Genomic DNA, 17,040 nt, shown 5'->3' on the forward strand with positions numbered 1-17,040 from the left:
AGTATTCCGAAACCCCAATACTCGGAAAATGTCAGGTTTAGAGATGGTTCAGGTGTAAGTTTAGTGATGGTTAAGTTCAGGTATAAGGTTATAAATGGTTAAGTTCAGGTATGTGGTTAGAGATGGTTAGGGTTAGGGTTAGGGTGTCATCCATGTCCACTGGGAGATGTCCACTGGGCAAAACACCCCTCTGTTAGAGTGACAGCACAAACTGCCTGTTGAGAAGAAAACCAACATGTTAAGTAACAGCTTTAGATTTGTCAGGAAAACGTCTCATCGAACAATAGCCTCAATAATACAATAGCTTCTCACTTGATGATGTCAGGCAGATGAGGGTCTTTATATAAGCCATTGTGAAGATACCCCAGAGATCCATCGAATGTGGCCATCCTTACACGCTCCGGATTCTGGGCCGCCCGTGCTATCTCATACATCTGAAACAGAGGAGTTGGCGTGAAAAAACTTAAATAAATAAAAACAATGAATCGTGAGCATAAATTGAACTGTTGACAATTGTGAAAAATAGTTCACCCCTTTAGTAGAACCAGAACCAGATAATGGGGAGCCCCTGTTACCTGCTGTGCCATTTGGATTGGAGTTAGATGGTCATCCTCAGAATGAAGGATTAACAGGGGGGTTCTCATTTTCTTCAAACTGAACAAAAAATAAAAATAAAACAAGTCCTTTGAAATTATTGGTGATGCTAAAACTATTTACTGGATATCAATTCCTAGTAATGCACTAATTAATGATTTAAATTAATGTTTTGCCAAGTATGTCCATAAATTTATTTTAATATATATATATATATATATTAAAAAAAATTAAAAAAATAAATAAATAAATATATATATATATATATATACTTTTCACTGTTGGGGAAGGAAATGTTGTGTTCCATCCCGGTGTCCAAAGAGAAGAACTCCAATACTGGAATCCACCAGTAAAACTTGATATGGAGGGAAAGTTAAAGGCGACAAGGTAAAAAGCACGTTGGCCAGTGTTGGTCACATAGAAATAAATATTAAAAAAGACGTAAAGAAAGTTTAAAAAGCATACCCAGCGAAAAGGATGTTCATGCCCAATAACTTTAGAAAATGCACCTTCAAGAATCACGCCATCAAGGACCACGCCTGTAAAATAAGGTTTCCATTTCATGAGACAAACACTATAATCCGATGAAGATCCAACTAATAATATGAAATTGCAATACATTTCATGACAGCAAATATTTCTGTACCTTGTTCCAGTAATTTGACTGCAGTATTAGTAGCCACTCTGCAAGGGGAGACAAAGTGACAAAGTCGTTCAACTTCACCCAGTGTGTGGGTGCGTGTGTGCGTGTGTGTGTGTGTGTGTGTGTAAAAATGTAAATTAAATATAAAATTATCCAATATTTTCCTATCAGCATGATTCCCAGTGCTTCCACCTTCTTACCCAGTACCAAGAGAGTGGCCCCAGATGATTACCAAGCTGCTTCCACAACGTGCTTTGACCCACTGATGCAAGTAAAGGGCATCCGTGGTGAGGCCTTCTTCTGTCGGCTCCCCAGTGGAATCGGCAAAACCTGACAGAATTCTAAGATTAGGTACTGTATTGGAACTCAGATGATAACTGTCTACTCCTTTGAAACCACAAGGTGGCAGCAAGTCAGAGGAAACTCAGAGACCAACTTAAAGGTCAGAAGGCTTGGGGGAGAGGGGAATATGCACCTACCTCTGTAGTCCATCACCAGCACATGGTAGCCCAGTGCACTCAATATCTGGTGGTGAATATACTTGTTATATTTTCAGTGATTATTTTTTATACCTCTTTCATATCCTTTATGCCTATTCAAAGGTCCGTTGGCTAGGACATTGAAATGACAGGATGATCACTCACATTTGCCACTCCCACGCGATGCTTGGCTGCCCTGTTTGAATGAAGGAAGCATGCTTTACTGAGAATGAGACCACCTCTATCTATCTATCTATCTATCTATCTAAAAATGTTGGGAAACTAAAAAGTCAATCCGTCTATATTTGACAGGGGTGATCAATGCAATATGATTATGATAGACAAATATGTGCATTGTTTATGATTCCTCTATAAAGTCTATACTTTGATTGATCCATTTATCTATCCGTCTGTCTATACCTGTTGCCTTGGTTGCCGTGCAGATAAATGAAAACTGGACTTCCACCTCCCAGAGAGTTCTGGTACCAGGCCAAGTCCTTCCCTTGTGCCTCTTTCCACTGACTCTCGGGGACCGTGTGCCTTGAAGATTTAAAAAAAGAAAAGAAAAGTACCGCCAGCTGGAGATACACAGATGCCGTCCACATCCATTCCACTGCAAAGATAAGATGTGGAAAGACTAATAACGTTGAGCTTGATTTATACACTCACCACACGCCGAGTGAGACTCCTGCCTCGGATGTAAGGTACATGTTGACAGTGTGGTTTAGGGAGAGGTCAGCAGGTTGGCTGAGGTCAACAAAGAATGGCACCCTGACTGCAAATGGTGAAAGACATTTTTCAGTCGGCAGCAGTTTTGGGCCAGTTGCTGTTAATAGTTTGGCACAATAGAACCAGTCACCTGAGAAGTACTTACGTCGGTGCAAGTGTACGAGTTGTGTTACCACATCGGGAAATACTCTTAATAAAGGCACCAAAAGGTAACCGAAGCACAGAGCCAAAACGATCCATTTTAACCAAGGCCACCAGTTGGACCTGAAGATAGATAAGAGAGACGGACAGACAGAGGGAGAGGAGACTCTTAGGTAATTATACCATGCACTTTCTTTGCCATCTCTGGAGGTTGTGTGCTGTAAAACATAATGAGCCATCTTCACTTTAAAAAGTTGCCTTTCCTCTCCCATAGGTAGATATCTTTTTAAGAAGAATATTTACGTGCAAAATGGTGAATATTATTCTGCACAAATGGGATCACTCACTTTAAAGAGCTTTATTTTCTGTTTTTATTCTTTCCCTAACCGGCGAGTGACAATGTCTGCATCCTGAAAAACTGGGGTTATGTCAGCAGCTTCGTTCACAAGGCAGTCTGAATATAAAAATGGAAGTATTTTCTTCCCTAAAAGTTTTTTTTTTTAATCACAAAACACAAGACATCAATTTTGGCCATCAAGAGGTAAAAATACTGAGTTGCTAATTACCTAATCAAACTGTTCACATCTAAGAGTGGAGTTTTGCATGTAAAACTAGTCAGTCAACATGAGTTAAAACAACAGAAAGTATTGCAAAGACTTGTGAAAGTCAAGTAAATATTGAAATAACGTCTGGAAATAATGAGGCTGGTGGTGCCTCCACAGGAATGAGTTCTCAATCCTGACTTCTCATGCGCGGTGCCCCAGTGGTGGAGCGAGCTCCCCCAGCTCCTTATGCTCTGCAGAGACACTCACAACCTTCAAGAAACACCCCAATACCTGATCCTATCATAGCTATGACTAACTATTATTGTTTCTGTTGACGTTGACTAGCTTTAAGTCGTTGTATTGACATAACGCACTGAGATCCGGTATGTAGGACGAGATGTTAATATCCCTTGAGGCCCACGACACCGCCAGAGGGTTCTGCAGTGAATCATGGTGTCCCGGGCTCACTCCCTAGACGCCATCTACTCTCTTGAGGGCCCGGGTGGAGTCCTTTCCCTTCACCTAGAGCCACCGACTGCCTTTTCAGCAGAACTGAGGTCTTGGGTGGCGATTCTGGCTTGAGCCTCACCTTCCCGGGCGAATGCTGTTGCCGGCCAGCGGGATGAAGGGCCCCGACCTTCCAGCAGTGCCGCAAGACATGGCTGTGCCGCCAGGTGCATCGGCCTTGAGCGAGGCTGGTCTTGCAGCTCACCAGGACGTGTTTTAGCGTTGCCGGAGTCAGGCAGAGAGAGCATGTAGGATCTCGTCTGTGCCACTGGCTGAGATCCTTGGGAGATGGCAAGACGTCAAGCTCGCTCTAAATGTCCCAACAACCCTCGAGATGCTGTAATTGTTACGCTCACGGATGGGAACCCGTAAGCACGACACAAGAACAACCAGGTAAGAAGTATATGTGTGTGGGGGTTTAAGTGGTCACACCTGTTTTGGGTCTAGGTCATTGGACCCCGGATCAGAGGTGGCTGTACACCTGTTGCTTGTCAGAGCAATCAACAAGCAACAGGTAAATCACCCATCCCCACACACACGGGCACGCACAGAGAGCCTCTACCATGACATGCGTCCCTCTGCTCCCGGCTTGTTTCAGCTGGCCACTCTCTACAATAAACGGGTGTGTTCGCAACAACAGCTAACAAAAAGCGAGGGGGCAGATCTGAATGGCATGGAGGTCAGTGACATGGCACGAGGAAATGACCAGATGAAAATAAAAGGGGGATTGATGACACTTAAGATCACCGCCGTGGCAGCGGTGAGGGCCAGCGGGGCCATGATTCCCACTTCCAATAGTTGAGTCGAGGGCGCTGAATTAATGCACTCGCGCGACTACTTATCATATTGCACTCACATAAAAACGAAGGAAATAAATCAGTCGATGAAACTACGAACGCCACCGTGGCGGACCAAGGGGCGTGGCTGAGCCGCGGCTCGGGACGGGGGATTTTCTTAATGTTCGTCGGTCTTGCGGAGGGGGACCAGGAAGCAGAGAGCGGAACACCATTCCTCCCGCGCCCGAACTCATTATTCCGTCTTATCTCTCCTTCTTTGGCCAGAGAGCCTTTTTGTTCAGTGCGTATGATAAATAAATAAATAAAACAACTCGCCTTGTCGGCAACCCACGGCACGAAAGACGCCGCCCTCCCTCCCCCCCCCCCCGCCTGCGGGCAGAGACCCCAGCAGACACTTATTTTATTCCGACTCCTTTACAGCTAAGGTGGAATTCAGAAGCGGAAACCCATGCACTGAAGTTCCAGGTCGCCGCAGTGGTCGACGTCTGCTTTGATTGTTTCCACCCTCTCGCAAAGCGACTTGCGACCGGTGTCATGTTCACCTGCGCAGCCCTGAGGTACAAACGGTTGGTGCATAAACTAACATCCACATGCGCGCGCAACTTAGAGACGGTGTCCTCGGTACTTACTTCCCGTTCTTTTCGGAGACCCTGCCACCGTTTTTATGCTGCAGGCGGGAGGTTTCGGGGGCTTTATCCCCGGAGCCGTGTCCCTGCTCCCTCACTCTTTTCTTCATGTCGCCGTCCGTAGGTTCATGCAGATACGGTAAAACCAACACTCTCTGGCTGTGAGCTGCAACGTAATCGCACCCCACAAGCAGAAAACAAATCCTGCCAGGGTCAGGTCAGGCCGGGTACATAGGGGAAAGGGGAGGAACCAAAAATCAGTGGGTAAACGCCTCTATTATGTTTTATTACAGTATGACAACGCACTAACCCGCTGTAATATATAATAAACATATCAGGTTTAAAAAAAATTGTGGATATTCATTTTATTTCTATTCATTGATCGGAAAAGTGCAAACAATGTCAGAGTACAAACGGCGGAGGAATGGTGGTTTTACAACGGATGGCGCAAGAGCAGTCGAGTGGTTTTGGCTTTGTTTCTTTCCTTTCTTTTTTTGATCCATATTGACTTTACAAAAAAAAAAGGCATCAAACAAGGCGCTGTACCAGTTGAACCAGTGTGTCAACACGGACGCTGAGCACGTGAGCACAGTCATAGACAGTCAACTTCCAGGCGACGAACCATCAGCATTCGTGGCACATTTTAATCGGAAAACAAATCATCGCCTCTTTATCTCGAGGTATTTGGGCGCTGTCGCAGAAAATTCGCGTGCCTCAAAACCATAAACTGCAAAAACAATTAGAACCCACCGGGATAGGAGCATCAAACTGATTATTCTGTTTTATTGAGCTTGAGAGAAGGCATCCGACACACCGGGGAGCACGCCAGAGGAGTGCCAACGTTTCTGTGACTACAGTGGCCTCCTATAGGGTTCAGCTAGTCACCCTACGATCTAGGAAGGTACATTCTGATTGGAGAGCTGGTTGTTAACTCGGGGGCCAAAACACATCAAATACATCTTATCTGGAGTCAAGCATGTAACTTATCTGGGGACAGTGAGTAATTGGTCAATGGTTCCCCAAACTGTGAAGACAATGCCCAGCAGGATTCATAAAGCAAAACCTTGATAGCACTTTCAGCGACGCCTTCTCACTCCCCCCTCTCTGTTTACAATAGCATTAACACAACAGTAGTTAAAATTTTTAAGCAAACATCTGCCTTCAAGGAAAACATTATCATCCAGTCACAGCCAGAAATGTACCACCGCCATGATTGATGTTTTTAAACAAAGTGTATGATAAGAGCAGTGTACCTTCAGTGCAAACTACTTGGAACAGCCAATGTACCTCACCGCAGGATCTTAAGCCGTAACTTCCCGATCGTTTCGCCGCGAAACTACAAATCATTACCCCCTCCGTAATACCCGAGACAATAAATAATAAAAAATAAAACCATAAGCCTGTATGCAGGGGCGTAGGAATCAATTGAAATGTGGAATCGGCAACCAGAACAAGCACTTAGAGTACCTCACTGTTCCTTTCATCAGTGATAGTGGGGGTGACTCTAAGAACGCTGGAATGTGCCAAAGTGCCTGTCAATAAAATACTTTACTTTGTACTGAGTGTTAGAAATTGTCTTGGTAGATCCAGATAATAATTTACATCTTCCTTTGAAAATGAATGATCTTTCCAGTCTGCTTGGACAAAAAAAAAAAACAGAAAAAGAAATTGTGCAATAGATACATATACACAGAATACCCCGGAAATTATTATTGCACAGTGTGTACAAATTCAATCTTTTTGACTCTTTAACATTACGTTTTGTTAATGGTGTCTAATGTGGTTAAATGTGGTATAACAATAAAAGCAGACAGTCACATCAGTGCCATTTAAAATGTACGTTTGGCCTCCCTGAGTGATATTCAGCATCTTTGTTTAAAAATGATGTATATGGGGCTGCAAGCCTGCGACAGCCGCGTAGATGTAAGATCTGCTCAGTAAGATACTGATGTCGCCGGTAGTACAACGGAACCAACGCGAAGGGAACTGTCTGCCGTTGAGTCTTCCTCAAGATGGCAGGCCAGGTACACACCGAAGGTCACCTAAAAAAATGAAAAAAGCCACAGTAAAATGCAAGGGGATTGTGAGAAAACATGCACATGCACACATACTGAGACACACGCGCAAACACATAACACGTAACCTGGTGGAGCCGTAATTGTTCTGACTCACCTTCCCAGCGCGGCATGCGGAGAGCGCCAGAAGAGGTGCTTTGCTCTTTGTTCCAGTCTTCTGGTCAACACAAATCATTTGGCACCTTTCACACTGACCAGAAACCTTGGGGTTGGATAACACAGGAATTGTTTGAACCTTCTGACAGTAATTTAAGGACCATACAAGTTTTAGCCCTTTTAGCCGGCACCCACATTTTACATTACCTCTGACCATTTACCTCTGACCAATATTTTTGTCAAAGGTAGTTCATTCTGCCATATTTAGTATTTGTTCATTTCATCTGAAAGTTGCTTTAACAAATACAAAATATGGCCAAATTAAGTACCTTTGACATCATTCTAAGGTAGTTTTCAGGGAAAAGGTAAAAAATTTACAAATGAGAGCTACCGTCAGGAAAATGGTTTGGTGTAAGGGCTTCTTGATTTGACATTGATATGGTCCTTTAGATAGAATTTGTTTTAATTATTTTTACTTTCATTTACTTTATTTTGTTGTACAAGTCAGTGCTCTGAGGTCAATTGCCAATGTTTTCTGTCTTCCATTTCCTTCCCTTTTCCCTTATTGAATGAGTCAACTCACCAGGAATCGAGTGTCCCCAATAATCAGCTGTGACCAATTATCCTCCTCAAATGGCTCCAGACCAGCAATGATTAAATTTGCCCGAAAGCGACTGATGAGATTCTGTGTGTCAAGAAGCTGATGCTCTTCTGAATATTCCCGTCTGTTCCACAGAGTTAAGCATAAAGAGAACATGGACGGCGCATGTTAATTTTCGGTCTACAGATCTGCCCGTGGTTGTGATAGTTTAATAATTCCCAGCAATGTTAATGAGCAGGCATCAATGCATCTTGGTGCTTTTAATTACAGGAAATCACACCTTCAGCAATGTATTATATGTCATACCTGCTTCTTATCTGCTTTTGAATGAGCTCCACACTGGCAAGGTTGATCATGAGGAACTGAGCTTCGTTGACCAAGGAGAGGACAGTAGAGGAAGGCCCTGGCAAAGACAGAGCATATCTCAAGATGCCGAAAGTTATGGATGTAATATATTCATATTACATCCATAACTTTCACTCCCAAAAATGTCCTTTGAGGAAATTAAAGAGCAGACCTTCCACTGCAACCAAGAGGCATAAATAATCACCCTGCCAAGCACATTTTTGCATATGCCCTCTGTATATAACCCATCCAAGCCACAGGCAACAGTGGGCAGTGACTGTCCAGTAACAGATTCCAGTTCTGCTGCCAGTGCTTGGGTCAAGGGCAATGGCAGAGGTGGGTAGTGTACATCCATGTATTTTGGAGTGAGGAAACACATGCATTATAAAGGCCCAATTGAGCCACACCGACCTCAGTCCTCTAGCAAACCCAGGATCATTTCGCCGTGACACAAAACACGAGGGTACAACTTTATTCATTTTTTTTCCCCAAACAAAAGACACTAAAAAAGCCACTCCACACGACCAAACCAAAATGAAAGAAATGTGGGCTTTTGCACGCTTTTTACACATTTTATTGATACTCAGAGCCGAAGAATCAGAATAACTTCCAAGCTACCAAAAGAGAAGCACTCAGGGCGATGGTGGAGTTCCATAACAAATGGTAAAAATAAAAAATAAATAAAAAAAAAGAGCCATGCATCAAGGCTTCACTTTCTAAAAACACATACCTGTACTAAGCTTGTTTTTCACACCTCGGACAAAATGAGGACTTTGTCTTATCAGGCGGCAGGGCTGTCCGAGGATCTTTGATAGCCAGGATGCAACTTCGTCTCCACAGTCCACAGCCTGCACCCTGGGGGAATTAGGCAGGTTTGTAAATAGCGATTCCAAATGGAAATCTATGAGGTTTGATAAGCTGTTGCTAGAACTTCGTTGTCTGGCTATTTGTGCAATATCTATTCCAAGAACCACGTTAAATTGCATATTGTTGTTGTCTGGCGAAAGAGATCACTATTGCTAATGAGGGCCAGCTAATACAAAATGAAAGTTAAGAAAGTGGCTTTTATCAATCATAGCAAAGTAATTAAAATCAAGACAACTGTGAAATACATATAAGGTGACGGAAAATGACAATAGGTCAAGGATGCCTCCCAATGTATTCTGCAGAATTTTAACTTATATTTCAAGTGTATGAAAAGGGCAACTAACAACCCACCTGTCACCACAAACCTTGCTTTGACACACCCTTTGTCTTGTTTGTAGTTTACTGCTGTAGTCCAGGGGAATAGAAAGGCTTTCCATCTCTGCAGGGAGATGAGAACAAGTCATAAAACTGTAATAATTGATAGCAAGAAATGTAGTCGACTTTTCCTTTCTTGATGTCAAAATGCTTTAAGGTTGAATGAAAAATATGAAAACACTTTTGTGACCAGATGTGCGAAGAAGCAGCTTGTTTGAGGAAAGGTGGACTTCTGGGAGAATGAGGCATAGACGTGGCTCCCGCTTCTGATTCAAGCACACACCGTTCCCATTAACCACCATCCAGCTTCTGTCGTACAGTAAGCCCGAAGCGCCTACCGGCCAGTCATGAACCTGCCAAAGCAATAGCTCAATGTATAGTCGAGACAAGTTTATTTATACAGCCCTTAATCAGTACAAAGTCAAAGGGCTTCACAATCACACATTTCACCGAGAAACCAACGGCACCCCCTCGTCCTAACCCAGGCAAAGATAAACTCCCAGAAAAATAATTACCAAAAAAAAAAAAAAAAAAGCGGAAGCATGGAAGATCAAAATCATTATTAAGTATTAGGTTACTGTACTATAAAATATGACATTCAACTAGACCGTGTGGGAGTCTGTGCAAAGTATAAAAGAAATTAAGAAACTTTCCTGTAATTATCAGCAGATCATTTTAAGGTGATCACTGTATCATCAAATTTCCCAAAACCAGAAAATAGAGGCAATATTAAACACCTAACTGTGATCTATCATTAGGAAAACGGCCAAGGATACGTTAAAATGACCGTGTTGACTAATAAATGGACTATGACTCAATTTGACACTGTATTGTCCTTTAATGCCTTAAGAGCATTATAATTACTACTTTAATTCATTTGATTACCTCTTAACCTATTTTTATGGAAATTTCTTTGTGTTTTGATGACTATTTTTTATTACTTGTATTACTACATAGTATTTTTCCAGCTGAAGCTTTATCATTTCTTATTCCATACAAACCTCATATGATCCACATGATTTGATGGGATATATGTAGATGTTTGTCAGGGTGTAGGGCTCCTTATGGCTGCCTGCGTCTAGAGCGTGAACGCTGTCTTCACACCCATTCAAAAGTGGCTGAACAGGGACGTGTGGCTCATCTTCCAACTCAGTTTGGCCGTGTTCATTTGGAAGATCTCCGTTTGAGCTTTGGGATACCGCAGCTCTTTTTAGTGTCTCGAGTCTAACTTGGTCCACTTTCGCTGGTTTCTCTACAAAGCAGTCCACGACAAAGTTCAGGAAGTTTTGACAGTCTTCAAAGGTCGACATGTAGCCAAAAGACACCCGCACGGACCCCGTCGGTTTGCCATCCATGAGGTCTATGCTGTCTCCACACACATGGCCGGCCTTGAAGAGCAAAGGAAACACAATACTCATTCAATTTTTTTCTTTATTACACCTACAATACTGCATAATTTCCACTCCTCACCTGTAGATTTTGCTTCATCTCTTGATTGGTTATACCGAGGAAGTGCTGGCAGGCTCCAGTGTTGCAGAAGCAGCCTGTGCGTAAATGTAAATTAAAAACGCCAGCCAGCTTATCCACCTGAAGGAAAGTAAATACTGAGCTGTTACAGAGTGTACCAGTTCTGCAATTAATGCAGCATTACACCGGGCTCATTTATGTAAATTCTACAAACTGTCTGCACCTTAGAGAACCCGATTATTTGTCCATGAAAGTCCAACAGATTGAAGTTAAGGATTGGTCCTTGTGTGCTTGGCGTCTCAAACTGGCCTTCGGTGTACATCCGTGCCACTGGTTTCCCGTTGCCATGGCAAAGGCTTGACAGCATCATGTACGTGTAGCGTGCTAAGCCAAAGGTGTGCAGCTGGATGTTGTCCATTCCCCCTGAAGCCAAAGAGGGGAGAAACAATGGATAAACAGTTCTTATATAACTAAAGGTGATTATCCTGATATAGCAATTGAGCGTTTCAACGTCGTCAGTAAGCAGTCCTCTACCATTACCTGTGATCCTGTGCAAAGCTTCAAAACTGTGGTTAAGGGCGATAATGTCCAGGAAAGAAATTGTGCCATCTTCAAATCTAAAAAAACAAACAAAAAAACACACAACTTCAACTTTAACATTACATATAATACAAAAGTATCAGTAGCATATGACAGATCTTCATGGCTTGTATGATATCTCACCTGTCAGAAATATTGGTTGCCTGCACATAATAATCCTCGCCGGCTAGGTAAGCGGCTGCCGAGCCCCCGCCAAAATACTTCTTTTTCAGCAAGGCTGCCGTATCGTTACGGACGAGAAGGGCTCCGAGGCCCGTGGGGAAGCCGAACATCTTGTAGAAGGAGATGGGAACGAAATCGGCGGGGCACTCCCGCAGGTCGAGAGGGGAGCAGCTGACATAAGAGGCCGCGTCCAGCAGCACGAACCAGCGGCCTCGGTACTCACATGCGGGGTAGAGGCGTCTCGCTCTGATGCCTTTTACATGACTCAAAGGATACTTCCTGCCAGAAAAGTTGCTCTGCGCTGGATAACAGAAGAGGTGTGGTGTCTGGCAACTGCTGTCTCCGCTAAGAGCATCATCCTTTGCCCTTTTTTCTACGTCCTGCGGCAGGATCGGTAGGGGAACCACACCCTGGCAAGAAGTCAATCCTCGGATGCCCACCACTGAGGTATGGTTGTCGGTGAGATAGCAGAACCGACTCCCCGGCTCAGCTGCAGTGTCGGCGCTCCAGGGAAAGCTCTCAGCTACTAATTTAAGAGCTGCTGTACAGCCAGACATGAAAATCACAGAGTATTCCTCTGGGGTGGTGTTGAAATGCTGCAATACCCTGTAAGAAAGGGCTTGTTTCACTCTTTGATCATTTGACCCAGCAAAGAGCAAAAGAATAAAAGTTACAAGGGCGCTTGACACCGATGAGAGGAAGGTTTTTACCTGTATCTAACCCGCTCAACGGTGTCATGTGTCAATCTACTGCTGGGGTTATGGCTGTGTGGGTTTCCTATGAATTAGAATATTAGGTATATTAATAAGTGCCATATTATCAGTGTGGGAAAAAGCACTCAGGCACTAGAAGAAGAGGAATCACTTGAAGTAATTCATTCATATACATAGGATTTCTCCCCAACTACCTCCCATGGCCACGAGGTCACTCAACCTGTCATTTGACTGTGACCACGTGACTGTGTTATAGTGATTGAAGAGGCCATTTAAGACCTTTTTAAGATCAATTTGAACATCTATTTTTCCCCTTATTCAATTAAGCATTGCGGGAAAAGGAAGGACTACACATATTTTTACAGGGCAGAGATAAATATAAGGTTGAAAGAGAGAATGTTAAGGTGTTAGATAAGAGATTAGGAACTGAGATTAATCATCCAGTACTTTTTTCCGCACAGAACTCCAGACAGGTTAGTACAAGGATTTTCTTGGATCTCTTTCTACGGGTAAGTGTTGGGTGAAGTGAGTCAGGAGGGTAATTGTGGAAGCTGAAGTTGAGTATCAGGTTCAGCGATTTATGATGCGGAAGCGCTCGAGTCATTTTGACAATAAAAAACAAATCAAAAACAACAATAACAATAATAAGAATAATAATAATTATTATTATTCTTATTATTATTATTATAGATAAATAAATAAACCAACAAACAAATAAATAAATAAATACAAATGTTGAAATTAGGACCACATAAATTCAAAGTCAAGACTTTTTAATGGGCTTTTTTTTTTTTTTTATCACTTTCGGAGTCCAGGCACCCTGTATGGTATTGTGTCACGCTACTTCTCTCACCATACGCGTTCCCTGAAACGTCCTGGCAGAACGACCGCACCAGTGACTCTGGATACAGCGCGGCGGCTGCGTAGTCCAGGTAGGTTATTCCTGCGTGGGAGAAAGTCAACGGTGACTCTTTAAAGGACGTTCCCAAATACTGTGATATATATATTAAAAACAAAAAAAACAATACCCCTCTCATAGCCGTTCCCTCTGTTTACTACTCGACGCGTTACCTCTCATCCGCGTCAACTCCTGTGTGATCACGTCTTGGAAGTCTTTGGAATAACCGTAGTGACTCCAAACCTCCTTGAAAGCTTCGAAACTGCAGACTTCCGCCACACTCATCGCGGCGTTTTGACACTAATTTAACGGAAAAAAAAGAAAATAGAGTCGTGTCGGTGACCGATTAGGTCCAAAGTCCGTGAACCTACCCAGCGCGCCCCCCCCCCGCCCCCGGTTTCCACCGGAGTTCGTGTCGGAGGCGACGTGCTTCGGACTCAAATCAAATCCAGAAGATCGTACGCGTCGGGTGGACGTCGGGCGTGGGGGTTGCGTGAACGATCACTCCCACAATTCTATCTGGAATCAAACGCCCTGTTGTTGTTACAAGTATGCCACCCACTTTGTCGAGTTCACCGCGTCGCCCCTGGTCGCTTTCTGGCGCACTGACAGAGCCAACAGTCGAAATAAAAAGAATTGCAACCAATCGGGCCGTGCGTCAAGCGCCACCATCAGGTCAAAAGCGCACTTTCCACATGCTCGCGCCGCGTTTATCCCACAGTCACAAACTTGGTGTCACATGGTGCGTCTCCTCATGACCTACAACTGTGGAACGACATTTGAGTCGATATTAAGTAAACAAATACAAGTAAATATGCCTATGAAATCAATCTTGCAATAAATAAACGAGCCAATAAATATGTAAATATATACACAAGTACTCCTCACTTATCAAACTACCTGTTTAACGACCGTTAGGACTTACGACCAGCTCTCTGACCGGCCTGTATTTTATACTACGTACAATACCACAGCGTCTCAACGTCAAGCATCTCATCGCACATCACCCTTTATATACTATATACACTATATACACCATACATTATACACATTATATATACAATACACACTATATACACTGTATATACTATATACACTGTATATACTATATACACCATATGTACTATATACACTATATATACTATATACACAGTATACACCTCATCTCATCACCGTTCTCAGTCTCAGTGTCGTTCCCGCAGTCTGTCAGTATTCACCACACTAGCTTTCTCAATGGCCACGCCCCCTTACCGTGAAATAACACTGGTCCACATCTCATCGACCAATTCGCTCAACGATCTGGTCCTAGGAACGGAACTCGGTCGTTAAGTGAGGAGTACCTGTATATAAATGTGTAAATAAAGTTCAATAAACAAATCCTTTTGTTATTTTCACAATACTTTTTATTCATTTCATTGTCACGCCAAGTTTCATGTTTCGGGTGTGGTTATCTCACAGATTCGTGGGACGGGCAACACCGGCGCTGCCGTTGGTGCTCTCCGACGCAACAGCGGTGGTTGCTTGGAGCTGGCCCTCAGCTCCCGACACCACCTCGGTTGGAGCCAGAAGCAGGTAGGGAGCGAGCGGGTGCAAACTCTGTTCATCAGCAGCTGGAGTTGTGGCGCACAGGTTGGCCAGGCAAGCCTTAAAGGATGCCGGGTCCCGACAGAAGCGGGCCTACGATTCCCGCTGCCGGGAAACAGACTTTTCAGGCGCAAATTGTTGTTTGGGGGCCCCTATTTTGTGGAACTATGGTGGAGTCCAAACCCTCTAAGGTGGGCGAGCATTTAACTTTATGTACAACATACGTGCATCAATCTGGTGCACTTTAAGCGGAAAATAGGCTGGATCTATGAGAAACTCTGAACCTCCACCCCAAGCCCCTTTCTTGGGCTCCGGGTGAGGTGGAGGGGTTGGAGTTGGGGGGCGGAGGGGTCAGCAGTTGGCGCCACATACAAATGCCTTACACCATCTGAAAGCTGAGACCCTAAGGAATCATTTGAGATGCAATTAAAAGGTAATAAACATTATATTTGTAATTGCGCATCATAAAATAATTCATATTTTGAGTGTAAAGGGGTTGTGAATGTTATACTCATCCCTAATGACGGGCAAGTTGTGGGTTAATACCATTAATTACACAGCTTTGGTACACTCTAGCCATTTTTGACCACTCGAGAATGGGGGAAAAGGGTAAAAATTCCCCCAAAAGACCACATGACCTCATGACCTTGCAAAAGACTTTAGAAAACTTAATGCTGTGATGCAGTATCAATAACTTTTGAAAATTTGAGATTTGTGTGATTTCGACAATTTTGACAATCGGATAACAAGCACTATTTTTTGAAAATGACTGAGAAAAAAACCATTTCATTTAATTTCACACATGAATGCAATTGGGCTCTCTGGATTCACAAGAGTCTCAGCATTGTCGCCATATCCAATTTTACAAGTCCATGACTGTTTAGGTATCATTGTATGCAGAAATAGGGAAAGAAAAAAGGGCAAAAATAACATATTTTCACTGCATGCAGAAAACAATGTGTTTAGGACCCTGAAGCGAACATACCTTATGTAGCTGACATATGTCAGGCATGGCTGGAAAGGTGAGACTTTTCTGTGCTTATAATGAGCCCAATTTCATTCAGATATCGTGATGTGAGAGGTAATGGGACCCTTTTGAAAATAGCCATGGCCATTTACTTTCGTCAAAAAAGATTGCAGACTTTGGAGCTATGATCTCGAGCTAGCACGGCATGCTCCACACCTACATTTTTGTCTGGAAGTCCAGTTTCCGCTAATACTGGAAGCCTAAAAATGAGCTTGCGTGAGCTCGTCAAACGCAGACTGCGTGGTGGAAAAAAAGGTAATAATGGCAGCTTGGAGGCCCCCTGGTGGCTTCGGGCACCCTATGCAACCGCGTAGTCCGCATATAGCACGAAACGGCCCCGGGTCTACTGTCCGGAGAGAAAGAAGGGCCTCTCCCCCAAGCTGTCGGGCCAGTGGGCTGGCCCTTGCACTGTGCTGGAACAGCTGTCGGACGTGGTGTACAAGTCAAGCGGAAGCGGGCGGTGGCCCTCCACGGTGACTGGCTCGCGCCCTCCCGGCCCCTGGCTCAAACTAAGGAGGTATCGGGAGCTGAGGAACAGCTCGCAGCTCCCGATCACCACGCCCCATTCATTCGCAGCTAAGGAAGTGAAATGTGGCTGCGGCAGTTCTGTCTGCCACACACCCAGTGGTGTTTTCAGGGCCTTCAGACGCAGAGACACGTGGCATAATGAAATAAAAGTCCCCTTGAATAAAGAAATGTGGAATTATGAGATAAGTTCCCTGAAATTAATAAAAATAGCCTTTTGAAAAATGTCCCCTTTAAAATAAAATAGAAAACGATTTATTTATTTATTTACTCAATTATATATTTATATTTTCGTTTATTTATATATTTATTGCCTCATTTATTTATTTAATAGGCATAATTATTTATTTATTTATGTATTTATTTATTTATTTATTTAATATAGACTCTAATGGCGCTCCATATACAACTTTGCCACCGAAGCCATTTACTTCTGCCTGATTATATTTTCTGCCATTGAAAAACAAACTCTCATCATCTCCATCTAGGCCATTTGTCCGAACTCATCCAAACCAGCTTTCATGGATTATTTGGACCTCCATTGTTCAAAGGTATCAAAAGAGTTCCGAAAGTATAAACATAATGGCCGCCATAGACAGAAACGTAGGGAGTAGGCGTACCCCCGAAACGCTCGGTCCGATGTG

General features: G+C 43.5%; 1 protein-coding gene across 1 annotated transcript; it reads right to left on the reverse strand.

Annotated features, from left to right (window-relative positions):
• Window positions 1-2,607: 2,607 nt before the first annotated feature.
• On the reverse strand, window positions 2,608-13,617 carry mocos (molybdenum cofactor sulfurase). The gene is made up of 17 exons (XM_080017081.1): window positions 13,434-13,617; window positions 13,216-13,305; window positions 12,360-12,426; window positions 11,611-12,255; window positions 11,428-11,504; window positions 11,111-11,310; window positions 10,891-11,007; window positions 10,422-10,808; window positions 9,611-9,773; window positions 9,397-9,484; window positions 8,909-9,033; window positions 8,140-8,236; window positions 7,816-7,957; window positions 7,234-7,338; window positions 7,038-7,103; window positions 5,065-5,227; window positions 2,608-2,709 (listed from the first exon to the last, which is right to left on the reverse strand). Exons 1-16 carry the CDS (start codon window positions 13,543-13,545, stop codon window positions 5,168-5,170), a joined length of 2,541 nt encoding a protein of 846 aa, XP_079873207.1. The 5' UTR covers window positions 13,546-13,617; the 3' UTR covers window positions 2,608-2,709; window positions 5,065-5,167.
• Window positions 13,618-17,040: the final 3,423 nt, after the last annotated feature.

Source organism: Zeus faber, assembly GCF_960531495.2.
Source record: "Zeus faber genome assembly, chromosome: 16".
Lineage (NCBI taxonomy): Eukaryota > Metazoa > Chordata > Actinopteri > Zeiformes > Zeidae > Zeus > Zeus faber.

Coding starts and splice junctions, on each gene's coding strand:
- mocos (XM_080017081.1), bottom strand. CDS start 13,545: ATGAGTGTGGCGGAAGTCTGCAGTTTCGAAGCTTTCAAGGAGGTTTGG. Junction 11,311..11,427: donor AGCTTTGCACAGGATCACAG/GTAATGGTAGAG, acceptor CTTTGGCTTCAG/GGGGAATGGACAACATCCAG. Junction 7,104..7,233: donor CCGCATGCCGCGCTGGGAAG/GTGAGTCAGAAC, acceptor TCATTTTTTTAG/GTGACCTTCGGTGTGTACCT.